We start from the raw sequence: 19,325 nt of genomic DNA on the forward strand, positions 1-19,325 counted from the left end.
ATAGGGACGAAGGGGCGGGCAGGGCGGCCCACGCAAAGCACGGCAGTAGGTGGAGCTCTGTTGCCAGAGTAACCCGGCGTTGGTGTTGGTGTTGTATACTTCCTGTCGCAACCATACCTGTTTCCTTGTGCTGAGATCCTGAGGTGATGGTGAGTGCCAGGCGAGGCCAGAACGGCTCCGGGGTCTTCTTTACTCCGCGTCCCAGGTCCTTGGTTGTCTGGGCACTGAGAGGCGTCCGCGTCCCATCTGCCTTCACGCCGTTATCTCTTTCTCCCTTTCCAGGAGCAGTCCCTGCAATTTCCTCTTTCCCTATTTCTTGTAGCACTCTGAATTCCACTTTGGTACTGCTAAGCCTCGAGAGTAATGTGACAGGAAGTTTAGGGGTAAGACACTGAGTCTATTAGTCTGAGGTGAGAGGTTATTTCGAACATTTAAAATGTTTTCATTTTTCATCATTGCATTTTTGTTTTTCAAGCTCCCAGCTTCACCTTAACGTGCTTCATTTAATAGTATGTTGTGGTGTGTGTATAACTTTCTCATTACTGATCCGAACCTCCCTAGTTCCTGAAATCTTTGCTTTCTTGAGTGGCCGAGTACTGTCCCACACCCTGTCTAAGGGCCATACAGTAATAGCTGTATTTTGCATTAGCTCTCTTCTAGCCAGTTGATTACCTTCTAGGTCTGTGCTTTTTAACAGGAATGCCCCTCAAGATCACTTCTGGAAAATTCACTTGCTAGAGCCTCACCCCCAGAAATTCTGAATAAATAGGAATGGGGCTCCGTATTTGCATTTTGAAAAAACCTGTAGATAATTCAGTCACGTGTTTGAAAACACCAGGGTTCTAGTTAATTCACTTAATTACCAAATATTTTAAACACTTACAGGTAAAGAACTGGAAGATAGAGAGATGACTATTGTCAGATGAGTATAGCTATGAACTTAACAGAGACCCACCCACCACCCCTTCTCCAGTACTACTCAGCACTCCATTTTATTACTCCAATCTTCTGCTGCCCTTTTCCTTCCGAGCCCTTTCCACACCTTCGCTTTACAAACCCTGTCCCTTCCCCTCCATTCTAAGCGGATGACAGAGTCTAACAGTCACTTTCTTTAACCTCATGCCCCAACCTATATATTGATCTATATTTTTTACCCATCATTCGGTCTTGTGTTTCTAGTTGATAGAAACAGGTGTTGAAGGATAATGCTTCCATCTTTGCCCTAAATCTTATTCCCTTCCATTCCTTACAAGACTTTTGCTTCAGGTTATAGTTCTTCTTTCCTGTGCTTTCAGCCTCTTCCTCTCCATTTCCTTCTCAGTGTTCAAGTCATACATCTTAAGAAAATGAAATAAAACAAAAGCCCTTCCCCTTCCTGTGTTTATCCAGTCCTCCCATCAATCTATCAGTAAACTGCTGGAAAGCATAGTGCTTCCATTTGTATCAAATTCTGCTCGGTCACTTACGTCCTCAACACTCTGTTGTCTGAATTCCTCTCTAATGGCTTCATGAAGTCGTTCTTGCTTAAATTTCGAATGGCCTTTTAAATGCCAAATCCAGTAATTTCTTCTCAAAATTTATTTTATTTAGCCTCTCTGACAACTGAAGCTCATGATTATTCATTCTCTCTTTTTTTCCACTGGCTTTGCCTGTTTTTAAAATGTCATTTTCTGGGACTCACTCCTTAATAATTTCACTTCTCAGTCTCTACATTTTCCTTGGTTGATTTCATGCACACACATGAGTTCTACTAATGCATAAGCATTCATTCTTAAATTTCAGTTTCATCTCAGACCTGTTAAGGCCTAGTTGCTTCCTGGACATCTCTACCTGGTTACCGCAGAGGCCCCTCAGACTTGTACTTACCATATTCAGTCGAAATTATTTGCTCATAGATTTGTCACACTTGCTAAACTGTGAACTGTTAGAGGAATGGGTCTTTCTTTTGTTCACTGCTGTTGCTTATATCATGTTAGGCACTCAGATATTTGTGAAATACTGTTTTTTGGTGCCTGTCATTCAGACCCCCCAACAACCCTGAGAGCGGTGAACTCCTCCTCCTCGCACCCTCTGTCCTGGCTCGAGTTGTGTGTGGTGGCTCTTTGAGAAATTGCGTGGTCAATGAAGGCTCTTCTGAGGAAGAGACTTTTGTCTTGAAGTCTGAGTGATAAAGTGCGATGATCTGAGGGAAGGGTTCTAGGCAGCACTAGCAAAAAGATCAAAAGAGCTTCGAGTATTGCAGGCACTGATCTTATGGTTTAATGTGAAAAAAAATCGCTATTATTGATAGGTTATGAGGTGGTGTGCGGGTGACAGCAGTGGGGGGAGTATGGTGGAGTGTGAGATTCCAGTAGAGAGGTAGGTAAAGGGCAGACCACGTGTATATACTACAGCAGTGTTTTTGAAACTATAGTTGTGACCCATTATTCGGTCATGAAATTAGTTTGTGGTATGTAGCCAGCATTAAAAAAGAAGACACATGAAATAGACATTACCATATTGCCTATAGTAAGGGTCGCTTTCATGAAACTTTTGTTTAAATTGTATGTATGTTATGTGTACTGGGTTATGACGCAGAATATATTTCTTACTGTGACTCGTGATCCACAAAGTTCAAGCTAAAATGTACTTTGAGCAAGACACACTTTAAATGGCAAAATAATTGAAATCTCAAGGCATGCAGATTTCTTCTTCCTCCTTTGACCTAGTGACAATCTTATTGTGTGGCAGGATAAACTCTGAATTTAATGAAAGCCTAAAATTTACTAGAGTTGAATTTTCAAATTTCTTTCTGCATCCAAATCTTTCTCTTATGTCAGTTGCTGTCGGTCCTTTATGAGAAAGAGTAGGCCTTTAGAAAAAGAGAGAAATGGATGTCCTTTCTCCGTGTTCAGTCTGGCCATGGGCATCTGTACTCTATCAAAGCTGATGGTCTCCATAAGCAGCTGAGGATGGAGTTTGTTTGCTCTGCTGGTCATTGCAATTAAATTATCTGCATCTGGTTTGTTACAGTTCTAGCTTCTAGCACCAGAATTGGGTTCTGGCTTCAAATTCTAGCATTACCTGTATCTTGTGAAGCAGAGAGAGGCAACCATAGTTAAGGATGTCTCACATGCATGCTGTTTAAGATAAAGAATATAATAGAGTCATCAATTTATTTACTTTTGTGCCTACAGAGAATAGAGATAATTCCAAGACTCTTCTGATTAATAAAGAGATATGAATGTTATATATCTTCTAAAATAGAACATTGATTTGAATACTGTTACCCAATATGAACTGCTAGTATAAGGTCTTTAAAGATGATCAACTGTGTTCCACAAGAATTAGACTAAATAAATGTCTCAAAGTTGGTGTTTTAAAACAGCCTTCAAAGAGAGTTTCATGATTGCTGAATAAAGAACAGGATTTTATTCCATGAATTGTTTTTCAGTTTTCAACTTTATAAAGTTTTTTCTAAATAGGTTTACTGTCTTGCCACGTGCTTCTTCCCCATCCAGAATTCCTTTTGTTACTTGAACTGCTAACTTGGAGGGACTAAAGTTTGAAAGCTAGGCAGGATTTTATTTACTACAACTGGATCAGAAAGTATAGAGCCTAAAATAAAAACCTGAAACTTAAAACATTTTCCCCTATATATTTTATTACGAATGCAGTCTAGAGCTTGTTATATTCTTCTTTAGCAGTTGTATTTGCAAAACTGCATAGCAACTGGTTAATATAATGCCTTAATTTTCCTCTTTATCTTTTTTCCTGTCTTTTGTAGCTCTTTATCTTTTTTCCTGCCTTTTTGTCCCCCATCTTTTCTTTTTTTCCCCTAGATTTATTGAGGTATAATTGACATATAACACTGTGCAAGTTTAAGATGTACAATGTGTTAATTTGATACACTTATCTATTACAAAATGATTGCCTCCATCTCTTAGATAATTACCGTTTCTTTTTTGTGATGCGAACATTTAAGATCTAATCTCTTCGAACAGATTGGTGGTTGCCAGAGGCAGAGTGGTGGAGGGGTCAGTGAAAAGGATGAAGGTGGTCAAAAGGTATAAACTTCTGGTTATAAAATAAATGTCATGGGAATATAATGGACAGCATGGTGACAATAATTAATAATGCTCTATTGCATATTTGAAAGTCACTACGTGAGTAGACTTTAACAGTTCTCATAAGAAGAAATTTTGTAACCATATATGGTGATGGGTGTTATTTAGACTTACTGTGGTGATCATTTTGCAATGTATACTAATATTAAATCATTACGTTGTGCACCTGAAAGTAATATAATGTTATATATGTCAATTGTATATTTAAAAAAAGTCAAAAACAAACAGAAAAAAAAGAAATCATCTTAGTGGGACCTAGGATTTTGACAAAAAAATTACTATAAATTTGTTATAAAATGTTCCTAAGGACACTTTTGCTATTTTGTGCACTTAACACATTGTAAATGATAAATCTTCTTGTTTGCAAGGGGTAGGAACATAGGACCAGGCGGACCAGGTTGAAGTCTCCAGCCTTTGACAGGGGCTGTTTGTAATGGGAGACTACCTAAATGTCTATCAATAGGGAGATGGCTAGGTAAACCGTGATGTGTCCATGCTGGGAATATTATGTAGCATTTAAGGAGATTGTTATAGGTCTATATCTACCAACTTAGACAGATAAGAATTTTTTTAGTGAATTTAGTTGCAGAATATTTGTAGTTTCCAATGTATGTAAAAAAAAAAAAACAGCAAAATACAAACCCACATGATAGTACTATGTATTCTCTATGGAAATATTAGGCAAATATATAGACAAGCTGGTAACAGTGGTCACCTCTGTGTTTAGGGGAGAGTTTTAGATTTGGGGAGCTGATCAAAGGGAATTTGAGTCTGAACTGCAGTGGTTTTATTTTTTTATCAAGTGAAGTGAATTCAGGTGTTACCTGTATAACAAAAAATTGAATTAAAAAATGTTGCCACTATTGTATCCTTCTGTTTACATTGTACATTGACCAGCCCCTGATTCAGGGACTGGCCCTGAATAATGAAATGTAATAAGAGAATGCTATTAAACATGCTAATATCCTTTTGGAGGAAAAAAATCTATTCTTTTAGCAACTTCAAGTATGTAATACAGCATGTTAACTATAATAACAGTGCTATATACATTAGATCCCCAGAACTTATTCATCTTCTAACTGGATGTTTGTATCCTTTGACCAATACCTCCCCATTTCCCCCTTCCCCCAGCTCCTGGTACTCACCATTCTACTCTCTGTTTCTGTAAGTCTGGCTTTTTAGATTCCACATATTAGTGATATCATACAGTATTTGTCTTTCTCTGTCTGATTTATTTCACTTAGTATAATGCCCTCAAGTTGCATCCATGTTGTCACAAAAGGCAGGAAGGGAAGGATTTGGGGTTTCATTCTAAATGCAATAGGATAATGTATCTCATACATTTTTCCTATTCCATCAAAATATTTTATTTTCCTTGGATCTGGACTTATTTAAATGTTAGCCATATTAGTTTGGTCGTTCAGTGCCTATTTTCATCTGTAACATTTATGATCTTGTAAACTTTGGAAAGAAAGTTTTTTTTTGTCCTGCACTTATATTTGAAGATCAGAGACTAATTTCTCCCCTTATAATTGCCTTTTCATAATTTAATTGCCCTTTACTGGACCTTTTGTTTCCATAATATTTTCTGTAAGATGCGTCAGGCAGAGCCCCCCATTCCAGGTGGGTATGCATCATAGTTTCTACGTGGTTATTAGGAATATTATGTGTTCTGCTGTGATTTCACCTGATACCTTTCTTAATGGGTCTACAGCATAAGATTGAAAGATTGAAGTCCCTTGTTCTCCAGAAGTATCTCCAACATTTCCTATGAACCTTATATTCATTTTCCTGCAAAAACTGTCTAAGCTACTTCACTTCCAAAAGTTGGTATTTTAAGACTTTCTATTAAGTAGATGTGAGAAATTGTTGCTATTAAAATGTACTGCCCAATTCAAGTTTATTTTCTGATACTAGGCACTTTGTCTAATTAAGTTGTTATTGTTATCTCTCCTGACTCATCCTGTGTGCTATTCATTCTTCATGTTGCTTTATTCTTTAAAATGTATTTCTGTAGACATGCATAATGGCTCCAGGGTTTTCTGACATATGTAAATTTAAATTTCATTCTTTGTTTTCCATAGTTCTGGTACAAGTTAAACATATATATGCTATATGCATTTTATATATTTATGTAATATATAAAATACAGGTAATACATAATGTATCAAAACATATAAAATATATACTTCATTTATATATATATTTAACTTTGTTGTAGAGACGTAGTCATTTTTAGAGATTTGAAAATAGCTAAGTGCAAAAATATAATTGAATGCATCTGTAATATCACTGACTATATACAATCAGTATTAATATTTTAGAATATTATCTCAGTCACACACACACGTGTGTGTGTGTGTGTGTATATATATATATATATACACACACAGATGTATATATCTTTTAAAATGTGATCCTATTGCATACATTGTTTACAAATTTTTTTTCACTTAATATGTCTTATACATTTTTCCAGATCAGTTTTAAGAACTACGTTATATTCCTTCATTTAATCTGGTTTAACCAATCTATTTATTAATTTGGTCTCTTAACACCATAATAAACGTATTTTTTGCAGACACATTTTTACTCACATCATAATTATTTTCTTAGAATAAATTAGAAATAGAATAACTGGGTGAGAGGCCATGTGCATTTTAAAATCTTTTTGATATGCACTGCCAAATTACCTCCAGAAAGTTTTATCCGTTTGTACACTACTAGCAGTGTGCCATGGTGCCTGTTTCTCCTAATCTCTAACCTGATATTTCTATACATTTAATACATACATGTAACTGGATTCGAACTCTTTCACTTTCTTTACCCAGTATATTGAGAGAGAAAGATTATAAATCACTAATTTTCTATAGATGAAAAATGCTGTTAATACTTATGTAAAATATTTCTCTAATTATTTCACATCTTTCATAAATTGTTATAATTCAAAATTTATTGACTATATACTGATGAAGATAGGAGTAACCTTTTCTAAACTATTATTCAAAGACAGATTATCCAGTCCTCTCTTGTCTGTTTTGAAGCAGCAGCTGATTGTAGTACAAAGGAACTGGTCTAGAGCTAGAAATCGAAAATTTTCAATCCTTATTGTAGTATTGGTTTCAGCACTTATTTACTGTGTGACATGTAATCTTTCTGGGCTTGTTTTCTCATCCATAAAATCAGAATGATAATTTCTGTTCATATTTTGTGACGATCAAATGAGGTAATGTATGTGAAAGTAATTTATAAACTGTAATGTCCTATACATATGAAATTTATTATTTTCATATTAACCAATCTACTACCTAATGAGAAGATGGTTGGAGAGAATGGAAGGTGATTAAAATCTAAAACAAGGGCTTCCCTGGTGGCGCAGTGGTTGAGAGTCCGCCTGCCGATGCAGGGGACACGGGTTCGTGCCCCGGTCCGGGAAGATCCCACATGCCGCGGAGCGGCTGGGCTCGTGAGCCATGGCCGCTGAGCCTGCGAGTCCGGAGCCTGTGCTCTGCAACGGGAGAGGCCACAGCAGTGAGAGGCCTGCGTACCGCAAAAAAAAAAAAAAAAAAAAAAATCTAAAACAAGTTTCAGAAGTAAATATTTGAGGTTAGTGGTGTTACTGTCCAATTTTGTGGATATTTAAAATTTTACTTTTATATCAGTATATTAAATACCATCTTCCTCAATTTCTATTAGAGATTCATTTTCCTAAGGAAGCAGTAAAAGGTCAGGGAAAAGGGAGGGGATGGGAGATGGCAGGAATAGTTCTTGCGACCAGTTTCAATAACTCTCATGTCCTTTTGGGAGGAGACAGCTAAGCATGTCTGATATGTGTTTAGTAAGTATTAGATCTTGAGATCCATGAATTTCTGCCAAGCTTAAGTGGATTAGCTGGGAGCTAAGTTTTATTTGCTTTTATTACTGGTAGTCTTGAAATTTTATTATTCAATAATTTGATTGTGAAAATATAAAGGAGCCCTTTTTAGGCCTAATCTGTTTCTTGCTACAGAGGCTCAGAAATAGGGCTTTGGAAAAATGGAAAATCCCTCCATCTAGTGGCAGGTACAGGTCTATCATTTATGTTAAACCATCTTGCTCTTTAAGTAGTTTTTTGAATTTTACTATATCTGCCCAAATCTCTGAAAGGCGAATATTTGTATATCTTAGGCATTTGAGTATTTTTCATAATTAAATAATTAAAAATTTTATCTCCAAAGGGAGAATGGATCCTATAATAATATGCTCACTTTCCCCCAGAATTTCCATTTAAAATCTAGTAATGGCCTTGAGAATTTATCTTGACTTTCAGTACACACATAGGTCGAGGCATGCATCACTAGAACATTTTTAGAAGCAAAATTGAAATACTAAGAAGTGGGGCAGAGCCTCTTGTACTCATCCTTCTGCCCTACTGTTGGGTTCCTGCTACATGCCATAAATCTGAGATACAAAGATGAATAAGACTAGATCTTTCTTTTAAGGAGCTCACAATCTTGGGGGAAGAGGGAAGGCAGGGAAGAGATAAACATGATATATTGTAACATTGTACTACTAACTTAGAGAAATTCAATTTCCTCATTTGTAAAATGAACATGATAATAATACTAACTCCCTCATAGGAATATTGTTATGATTAAAAGAGATAAAGTGCTTAGCTTAATGCTTTATACATTGTAAGCATCCAATAAATGTTAGCTGTTGCTACTACTGTTGTTATTGACAGGTGTTAAGATAGAGACCTGCTGAATGTAGGAACAGAGAGGAGAGACTAATCACTATGTAGGAGTGTTAATTAAAAACAAGATTACTTAACTTTACACCTTTTTCTGTGTTATTTTTCATTCACTGAGTTTCACATTCTCTTCAACTTTGAATATATATAAATCCCAAATTAAACTTAGCATGCTAATGTCAACATCGATTCCTTAAATTTACTAGAAGGCATTTGGAAACAGTAGGAAAGTGTCACTGTGGGTTCATTGTTCAAGCTTCAGCCTACTTAACAAATGTTTTGTTTTGTTTTTTCTCTTTCTTTTGAACATTTTTGCCTATTGACCCAGATGTCCCTTTGGGTGAGTTGTAGGTGGGCACAAGACAAACACATCTGGTGACTATTGGGAAGTACTTGAGGTGTGCATATTAATATGATTTTAAAGCAGATTCTTTTTGGTTTAACCTTTTGAGATATACATCTTTAAAAGTTTACATCTTTTTTTCCCCCAGAATTACATGGACTTCAGCCACAGTTACTATTCCATTTGCCCGAAATGCTTCTTCACTTTTTCCGATGCTTACATGACACCTCGTGGGAGAGGCCTTCCTAGCCCACTCAACCTAAAGTAGCACCTCCAGTTACTCTGGTTCCCCTCCCCTTCTTCACTTTCTTTTTTCATTTTAGCACCTGACAGAAGCATTGCACAGCTGCAGGTTTAATAATGATAGTGCCTGATATTTACATAATATTTTCCATTTTTAAGGCATTTAAGATTCTGAACTAATTCATAATGTCCTTTAGAGATAGGAATTGCATGTGAGGAGGAATATCAAAATCAGTAGAGAGCAGAGAAGCACGGACATTCAAAGAAGAATAATAATGCTCTGAAAAGGTAGTTGAAAAGAAGGGAAGTTAACTTTCCACTGAATTTCCCTGCTAGTCCCTTTGGTAAAGACCAGGAGTGGAGAACTGTTTTTGATCAAGAGCTGTTTACCACCAGAGAAAATCTGAAATTCTAAGTCTCAAACAGTAGGCTGTTGTATTCTGAGAGGGAACTCTAGATTCATTCATTCATTCAACAATTATTTTTAAGTTCCTATTATATACCAGGCACTGTTCTAGGCATCCAGGATATACAGCAATGACTGACAAAGTCCTACCCTTATGGAGCTAAAATTTCTGGGGGTGGGAAGTCACACAATAAACAAACATGTAATATAGTGTTAATTATTGATAAGTGCTATGGAAAAGTTAGATTATGGGAGAAGAGATTGAAGAAAGTAGAAGGAGGTGGTATTTATTGGATGGTCAGGGAAACCTCTCTAGATTGCTGACATATGAGCAGAAAGCTGAATGAAGTGATACTGTAGAGAGCCTTAATAACCCTAGCAGTGGAGTAGTCCAGGCAGAGGGAATAGCAAGGGCAAAGATTCTGAGGTGGGAGCCTGCTTGCTCTGTCCAAGGACCAGCAGGAAGGCCAGTAAGATTGGAGCAGAGAAGAGTGAGGGAGAGAGTGGCAGAAATGTGCCTTGAGAGGTAGCCTGAGGCCAGATCATATAAACCCTATGTGGTATGAAATCATAAACTCTTCGAGCTGAAGGAGACTTTGGATTTTTGTAAGACCAGTGTTTCTGAAACTGATGTTGGGACCCATTGGTGGATTATGAACTCTAAATTGTGAATAGCAACTAGCTTTTAAAAACAGTGTAAAATATTAGTACATTGCACATTCTAGGATAAGAATTGTTTCATGGAACTTTTTTTTCCATTGTGGAGGGTGTATGTGTGTGTATTGGTTCCTAGTGGAAATTGTAGTTCTTATTGTAGGTTCTGGTGAAAAAAAAAAAAGGAAAATGTGGGGCTTCCCTGGTGGCGCAGTGGTTGAGGGTCCGCCTGCCGATGCAGGGGACACGGGTTCGTGCCCCGGTCTGGGAAGATCCCACATGCCGCTGGGCCCGTGAGCTATGGACGCCGAGCCTGCGCGTCGTCCGGAGCCTGTGCTCCGCAGCGGGAGAGGCCACAACAGTGAAAGGCCCATGTACCGCAAAAAAAAAAAAAAAAAAGGAAAATGTTTGTGAGCCACCAATCTAGTCTTATCCCCAAATTTTATAGATGAGGAAGCTAGGTTGGGAAGTACTCAGAGGCCCACATGCCTTCTCCCTCAGTGAGATGTTCTTGCTGCCACACTGTGCTCATGTCTAGTTGCGGTGTGCATCGCTGTATGTAGATGTGACTGACTCCATACTGCTGTAGTTCTAATTTCTTAAATAAGGGAAGGAATTAAAAACTTTATTTAGTCAATACCATATCAGTAAGTACCAACTTCAGTTCTGTTTTATGATCCTTTTTTACACTGTTTGCCTTATTTTCCTTTGCATTCTCTATTTTCTTAAATATCCTTTTATCTCCCTAGGAAAGAAAGCTGTCCAAAGTTTAGAGGTAGAGAGGGAGAGAAAGAAATCCAGGACCAAGAGAGAGGGAGAGGGACAGACATCTAAAATCCAGGAGAGAAAAGAGAGAAACCTCCAAGGCCAGGAGAGAGAAGGAAGTACCAACGTCTCTGGCCCTGCCTATTCTTCTTACAGTCTCCATGATCCCCTCTGCCTCTTCCCGAAGGCTTAGTCTCCTGGGAGTGCAGTGCTGGTGGAGAAGGGGCTCCATCTGCTTTCAAAGACATGCATTGGGAATTTATCTCTGTAATCTGCCTTCTGGCTCTCAGAGTGAGGACTGAGTAATGTGCCGAGGAGAGTGAGCTCCTGGAGAGCAGAATTTATTTATTAGGTTGGCCAAAAAGTTCATTCGGGTTTTTGTAAGATGTTATGGAAAAACCTGAACAAACTTTTTGGCCAACCCAATATTCTCCTTTGCATGCCCAGGCCTGGCCCATGGAGGCCCTCAGTAACAGTGTGCTTAAAAGACCTTCCTAATTAATACACTGAGCTGTCATGAAACTGTTCTTATCTGTTACAGCTAAATTGTCATTTATACAAACAATAAATCTGTAATATTAAAGGGAAGATTAGGCTCAAAAGAGACTTAATTTTTGAGAATTGCAAAGTTAAATTAATAAAATTTGATGATATTAATCCAAGGGTTAAAAATAAAGGATTCTTTTACACACACACACACACACACACACACACACACACATACACATACACATACACACACATACATCAGATTACTCCCTTCCTTTTTTTTTAATGTCATGGGGAAGATATTCTTGAAATAGTTTAACTGGATTTAAAAAATTAGTGTTTTAAATTGTTTAAAACCCTACTATGTAATGTGTTAGATGTTAGAAAGCAAGTGAAGAGAATTCAGTGCATGTTATTCTTCTTTCATCAGAGTTGCTGTTTGAACCTGATAATTTCTTCAGTGGCTAAAAAAAATGCTTTAAACTTACTTGGGACTGGTTGGGGGAAGGATCAGAAAGGAACTGAGATTAGGTCATTTTTTTATGCAAGGGATTAGAGAGGGATGAAATTGTTGACCTGGCATGTGTTGGCTTTTCAATAAAACATTTCTTAAAGCCCTGATGACTGGAAGGGGATCTATTAAAAACTAAGTTAACTTATTAGCTTATAAATCATAATGGGAGACCTACTTTCCTTAATAACTAATATCTATCATTTATTTTATGCCTACTGTAAATTAAGTTCTTTTCATGTACGGAAACAGTCTCAGGTTTGAAAGACCCAAGGTTATACTGTTGTTGAGTGGGAGAGCTCTGATTTGAACCTGTTTAGCCTGGAAGCCTGGGCTCTTTCTAGTCTACTGCAGTTGAGACCAAGGTGTTTAAATTTTTAAAAATATTTTAGGAGTAAATTTCTTCTTGTTCTTTTTTTTTTTTTTTTGTAGCTATAGAGAAAAGTAAAGACTGTTTACTTCCTTTTGAAAAATCAATTTCTAGAGCATATGAGTGATACAAATTTTCTTCAAGAAGTCATAATTCTTATTTTGGTACTCAATTAGGGCCTCTGCAAAATTACCATGATTTAATATATAATTTCAGGGCTCCAATTGAGGGGTGGTGTTTGTCACATGGCTGTGTGGCCTCGATATGTTGAAGTCCACACTGAACATTAGGTGGCACTCCTTTATCACTGGACGCATTCTTTCGGGAGCGATATCCTTTATGGATATTATTAGTTGCTCATTAATTTTAATTATATCAATGTGACATACGCATACCATTCATCTAGAAAGAACACAGTATCACAGATTATTTCTCATGAAGACACACACTTTTCCTTTTTATAAATTAGGAAACGGAAGCCTAGGTGATGAAAAGAATGGCCTCCTTTGGGATTAAACTTGAAAATGGTTTTTAAGAATCTGTTACTCCATCAAAATATCCTTTATCTTATTAAAAAAAAACCCGAAAACAGTAAACTACTAAATTAAAAGAACCCAGGAATCACATGAAATAATGTAGGCAAAAACTTTTCCTAAAGATAAGGAAGATTACCCTAATATGTAGCTCTTCTGTGAAACTGTCTGATGATCAGTACTTCTAACTCTTGCTGATATAGTCAAGGCTTTTGCCACTTTTACGGAAGTACGTTCATGCTTACAGCACCTTGAATCTGCATCTCAGAAATACTCAGGCTCATTCCTTTTCGCATGAGGATAAAGCTAACAGAATCTGTAGCCAACTGTAGTTAATGCTGAATAGTAATAATTGCAGTGTATGAAAAGCTACATGTATGTTTAACATCCACAGCATTCAGTATTTGAATTAGAGGAAAAATGGAACCAGTTGGATTTGCAAAGAGCTACCCTCCTCTGTCTCTGCAACCAGGGCCCTACATGCTGCTGTGCATGTTGCACTGCACATGCACAACTATGAGTGAATTGCAGATACGCTTATTTATTACATATTTTTCTAATAGATGACAGAAAGTGTTGTGAGGAAAGCACAACTTTTTCTGATTTGCACAGAAGTACCAAGTCTGCTAAGGAATAAGCTTCTCAAATTTCGACTCAGTGACACTGGCACTCAGTGCCATTGGCATTTTCCCTAGAGGGAAAGAAGTAGGAGAGGGAGCACAGGAGAGAGTAGGTGATATAAAAATAACATTCTAGGATGCGTCTAAATTGCTAAAAATGTTAGGGTGGGTTTAGGGCCTCCGCAGTGGAGGCAGGATGCCCTCCCACCTTATCTATCCCTCTTCTACCACCTTCAGGTCATATTGGCTTTTTTTTTCTTGAATTCACCAAACTTCATCTCCTCTTTTTTTTTTTTTTTTTTTTTTTGCGGTACGCGGCCCTCTCAGTGTTGTGGCCTATCCCGTTGCGGAGCACAGGCTCCGGACGTGCAGGCTCAGCGGCCACGGCTCACGGGCCCAGCTGCTCCGCGGCATGTGGGATCTTCCCGGACCGGGGCATGAACCCGTGTCCCCTGCCTCGGCAGACAGACTCTCAACCACTGTGCCACCAGGGAAGCCCCTCCACCTCCTCTTTGAAGCTTTATGCTTTTTGTCTCTCTGGAATATTTCTCCCCGCAGAATTCTGCATGAATGGCTTCTCCTTATCCTGGTTTTACTTTGAATGATATCTCCTCATAGTGGGCTTTACTGTCTATTCTAGTTGAAGCAAGACTCCTAGCTCTCTGTTCCTAATCATTAACACATTTACTTATGCATTGTATTGTCTTTATAATACTTATTATTACAGGAATTATACCATTTTTTTTACCATGCTATGAAGAGAAACAGAAGGTTGGTAAACAAGCTCCATGTCAACAGGACATGTCTGTTTTGAATATCCCTATTGTCTGCCGCAGTGCCTGGCAAAGAGAAGGAACTCAATATTTGTTGAATGAATGGAGGAGTAAATAAATTCAGCTTTTCAGGCATGAATAACGTTTAATTTGATAATGGCCAGTGGATAAGTTCTGCTTTTTAAATTTATTTATTCATTCAACAAATATTTAATAACACCTATTATATGCCATACGTATACCTAGTCCCTTGGGATACAACGATGAATAAAACAGACAATAATTCCTGCCCTAAGAGGTCTTACATTCTATTGAAGGAGATCTATAATAAATAATCAACATATTAAGAATAATATACATAATATTTGAAGGTGTTAAATGCTATAGGGAAAAAGTGGTCAGGGTGATGAACATTGGGAGTGCTAGTAATGGTGGTAAGTGTAATTTAAAGGGACATGGCCAGAGTCAGTCTAATAGAGAAGATGATAGTTGAGCAAAGACTTGAGAGTGAGAAAGGATGAGCCATGCAGATGTTGGAGAAAAAGTATTCCAGGAAGTAGGGTAGCCAATGGAGAGGCTCTTAGGTGGAGAATGCCCTGTGTTCAAGTAACAGTGTGGCTCTGGCACAGTAAGCAAGAGTGACAGTTGTGGGAGATGAGATCAGGCAGGTAATGGGAGGCCAGATCTTGCAGGCCGTTGAAAGTGGGTTGACTTCATTCTGATAGAGATAGGAAGTTTGAGTCTGCAGATTTTAAGAGGAGGGGTGAGGTGGTTCAACTTACATTTTTACAGCGTCTCTTTGGCTGCTTTTTTGAGAATAGATGTGGCAGGGGGCAGTGGTCAAGAGTGGAAGTAGAGAGACAAGTCATAAGGTATAATCTAGGCGAGAGTATGATGGCGTGGAGTAGTGTAATTGCAGTGGAGGTAGTGGAGTGATTTGGTGGATATTCTTTGTAGGTAGAGCTAACAGGATTTCCTGATGGCTTGGGTCTGAGGTCTAAGAGAAAGTGTGAGTCAGGGATAGAGTTAAAAGATGACCTTTGGGGCTTCCCTGGTGGCGCAGTGGTTGAGAGTCCACCTGCCGATGCACGGGACACGGGTTCGTGCCCCGGTCCGGGAGGATCCCACATGCCGCGGAGCAGCTGGGCCCGTGAGCCATGGCCGCTGAGCCTGCGCGTCCGGAGCCTGTGCTCCACAACGGGAGAGGCCACAACAGTGAGAGGCCCACGTACCGCAAAAAAAAAAAAAGATACAGTAATCAAGAGAGTGTGGTACTGGTGTAAGGCTAGACATGGAGATTAGTGGAACAGGATTGAAAGTCCAGAAATAAACCTTTTATGGTAAGTTGATTTTCAACAAAAATGCCAGTGCAATTCAATGAAGAAACAGTAGTCTTTTCCGCAAATGGTGCTGGGACAAATGGATATCCATATGCAAAAAGATAAGACTCTGAAATGTAATTCAAAGTGGATTATAGACCAAAATGTACGAGCTAAAACTATAAAGCTCTTAGAAGAAAATATAGGAATAAATATATGTGACCTCGGGTTAGGCAAAGCCCTTTTGGATATGACAACATAAGCACAAGTAACTGAAGGTGACCCCCACTCCCCACTGCCCCCAGTGAAAATGATCTGGGACTGGCAGTGTGAGGCAGGAAGTACCTGTATTCCAAAGTATCATTCTGGGTCCTAGCAGGATATAGATATAGTATACTCAATTGGGATAATTGAAAAGTTTACTAAAGAGACTAATTATAGAGGTGTGGGGAGAAGTAAGAGAAGTTAACAAGGGATGGTTCAGTATGAGGGGAGGGGCTAGCAACAGCAGGGAGCCAATACTACCTATAGACCTGTTCCCAGGGCAGGAGAGAGCTAGCAGAGTAGCTGTAATGGACAGATAGATTGACGGGAGCTGTGGCCTTTTGTAGAGAGGAGCAACTGACCAATGTGATCTGGCAGGGAGAAAGGAGAATAAATATCTTGACTTCACTTTTCTTCCTTTGATCTTTAGCCACTGCTTCCTACTGGCTGGACCCATGTGAAAGTCCAAGGACAAGGGAATCTTTTGATGAAGCTCATGCTGGTTGGCTGGTCAAACTCAGAACGGGTTAAAGAAGAGCATAGTGAAGGTCTAGGGGACACATCGTAAATGGCTAGCACATTCACTTCCAGGCCCAGTGGCATAGTGACTATGGGATAAAGGCATAACAAAATTAGGCTTCGTATACTCGTGACCTTAGCAACAGCCCTTTGGATCAAGAAATTTACAGATACCACTTATATTCTAATCATCTGTGTTATCAGATGACTTCTAGCCCAATAATGAAGTCAGTTTTCTAATTGAATATTAGGTGAATAGTGTGTAATTGCTTTAATAGTCTCTTGCCATTATAGTTAGACCCAGTATTTCTTTTTTGGTTCAGATCCATTTCTCTTTTCGAATATTGTGGTTCAGATAATTGTTGACAAGTGGTCCCTGATGGATAACTCTTCTCCTGGAGTCACTTACTCTTTCATCAAGTGTATTTTTTTTTTGCGGTACGCGGGCCTCTCACTGTTGTGGCCTCTCCCGTTGCCGGAGCACAGGCTCCGGACGCGCAGGCTCAGCGTCCATGACTCATGGGCCCAGGCGCTCCGTGGCATGTGGGATCTTCCCGGACCGGGGCACGAACCCGTGTCCCCTGCATCAGCAGGCGGACTCTCAACCACCGCGCCACCAGGGAAGCCCCATCAAGTGTATTTTTTAAAGTGCTAGTCAGAGAAGCCATACTTATTCAAAAAAAGTAAGAAAAAATGTCTTCCTTCTGAATTTTTCTGGAAATAGAAATAGACAAACAAATGGGTGTAGGGTTTTGTTTTTTATCTTGAGGAGTGGATTTTGCCATTTTATTAAAATCTTGTGCTAAACACATTTATTTACTCCTTTCGATCTTTACTTTGGTAGTATATAGTTGACTTTTTTATTAGGGGTCCCAGAGCCAGGAAAATCACTTTGGAGCTTCAAAAGAAATAAATGATGTAGTCACTCTCCTCCAGAAGCTCAGAATTTGGTTATAGAGAGAATTTATGTTGCACAAACCTGCCAGATGATGACCCAGCGTTCTACTACGGAAACATCAGTCTGCCCATCAGGAAACAAGGGTCTTTGTTAAACTCTGTTACTTAGCAAGTCACAGAACTCTTGCGAAGTTACTTAATTTATTTGAACTTCTGTTTCCTCGTCATTAATGTTCCTTTGATCTCTGAAATTTGGTGAAAATTAGATTCCAAGTATACAGAAATATCAGTTGGCTAGGGTTGGTCTGGAAAGACTTTTAACAATAATTGTGTTTTCTTTCAGCCTTGCTTTTCAGAGAGAAGATTTCCCCTAGTAGGCAGTATGTGGCATTGTTTTTCTACATGGTATTTAACGTGGCATTATTGTAAATTTTTACGGTAGTGATCTGCAGAAGTCTGAGAGGAAGAATTTTCAAGGATCTATAGGGCCCAAGCTGAAAAAGTTTCAAAAAGTCCTTTCTTCTCTGAAACTGGATATATGCCTTTTAAAATGATTCTTATTTGATCAGTTTCCTGATTTACACTTATACTATGGAAATGGTTCTTTTCTGGCATTTTTTACTCTGTAATAAAATTAAGCAGGCATTAAATGGAAGGTGCATTCCTAAGCATCATAGTTGGGGAAACACATGAGTTTGTGTTCTGTTTACTGCAGCATTGACTTTTTTTTTCTGTTAAAGACAATAATGCATTCTACTTCTGAGATATTATCTCAAATGACTTTTTAAAAAGAAAACCTTGGAAATATGTAGAATCCTCACATTGAACATTGTATTTTTCACAAGGGGAGAAGATATTTGGCCTTAAACTGACTTTTTTTTAAAGATAAAAAGGATTACAACATTTTAACTTAATTCTTAAAGAATTTACATGGAAAAGGAAAATTAACTAAATTTAATAATTCGCCTAACTTTTCCTCCTAATGTAATTTGCTTGTCTGACTTTATTAATGAGAAATGCTAAGCTAGAGTTAGCAAATCAGAGTCTCTACATGAGACCCTTTTCACTTGAGCTCACCTTCTGTTTGCCTTTCAAGGTGAATTTATGAGGAAGCAATAGCCTTCTGAGAACAATCTGGACAGGTTTGAAAATGGTTTTGGCCACACTAAAGTTAAGGTTAATGTTTGACACAATTCAGTGTAAGAGAATACTTGATCCTTGAAGGAAGCCCTGGAGGAAGACTGGTAAAGATTTAGTACAAAACAAGTTATTGCCTAAAGTCTAGTCTGTGGTAATGGGAAAATACAAACCTTTTGGTTGTAGTCTTTTTGTTTCTGTTGTACTTCTCACTGTGGCATCTAAGTAAAGCCATAGGAATTGCTATGTTTATTTGGCTACTAGTCAGGTAATAAATATTTAATGATCAACTGTGTTCTCAGAATGTTTGAGACAGTGAAGTTTGTTCTTTGGAGCTGCTTTTCACAAACCCTTACTGGAAGCAGCTGGCTTGATGTAGTAGGTTCTCATATACTGTTGATTTCTATTATAATGTCATTCAGGGTGGATGGAGGTACACAGAGACTTAGATTAAACTTTAGAAGCCTGTTGAATGGTAAACTTTACCATCTGTATAGTTTACTCCAGAATGCCCTTGAAGTCACACAGAAGCAGGTATTTGGCTTAAAATAGATGGTGACTGACTCTTAAATATGCAACTTTTGAAAATCAGATTTCTGGTTTGTTTAAGACTGTTCTCCATATTGTATTCTATAACTCCATTT

General features: G+C 38.2%; 1 protein-coding gene across 4 annotated transcripts in view; it reads left to right on the forward strand.

Moving 5' to 3' along the window:
* The window catches only part of NME7 (NME/NM23 family member 7), a 320,071-nt gene that overhangs the window by 49,455 nt on the left and 251,291 nt on the right, over positions 1 to 19,325 (forward strand). Inside the window, exon 1 of one of the 4 annotated variants that reach the window (XM_060133643.1) lies at positions 22 to 149. The exons of 1 other annotated variant lie outside the window; for it this stretch is intronic. In XM_060133643.1, coding sequence (XP_059989626.1) covers positions 147 to 149 — 3 coding nt within the window. In that variant the 5' untranslated portion in view covers positions 22 to 146. Of the gene's footprint in view, positions 1 to 21; positions 150 to 326; positions 411 to 19,325 lie in introns of those variants that run through there. 2 more of the 4 variants (XM_060133661.1, XM_060133653.1) reach the window with 2 other exon arrangements.

Source organism: Lagenorhynchus albirostris, chromosome 2 (genome assembly GCF_949774975.1).
Source record: "Lagenorhynchus albirostris chromosome 2, mLagAlb1.1, whole genome shotgun sequence".
NCBI classification, from domain to species: domain Eukaryota; kingdom Metazoa; phylum Chordata; class Mammalia; order Artiodactyla; family Delphinidae; genus Lagenorhynchus; species Lagenorhynchus albirostris.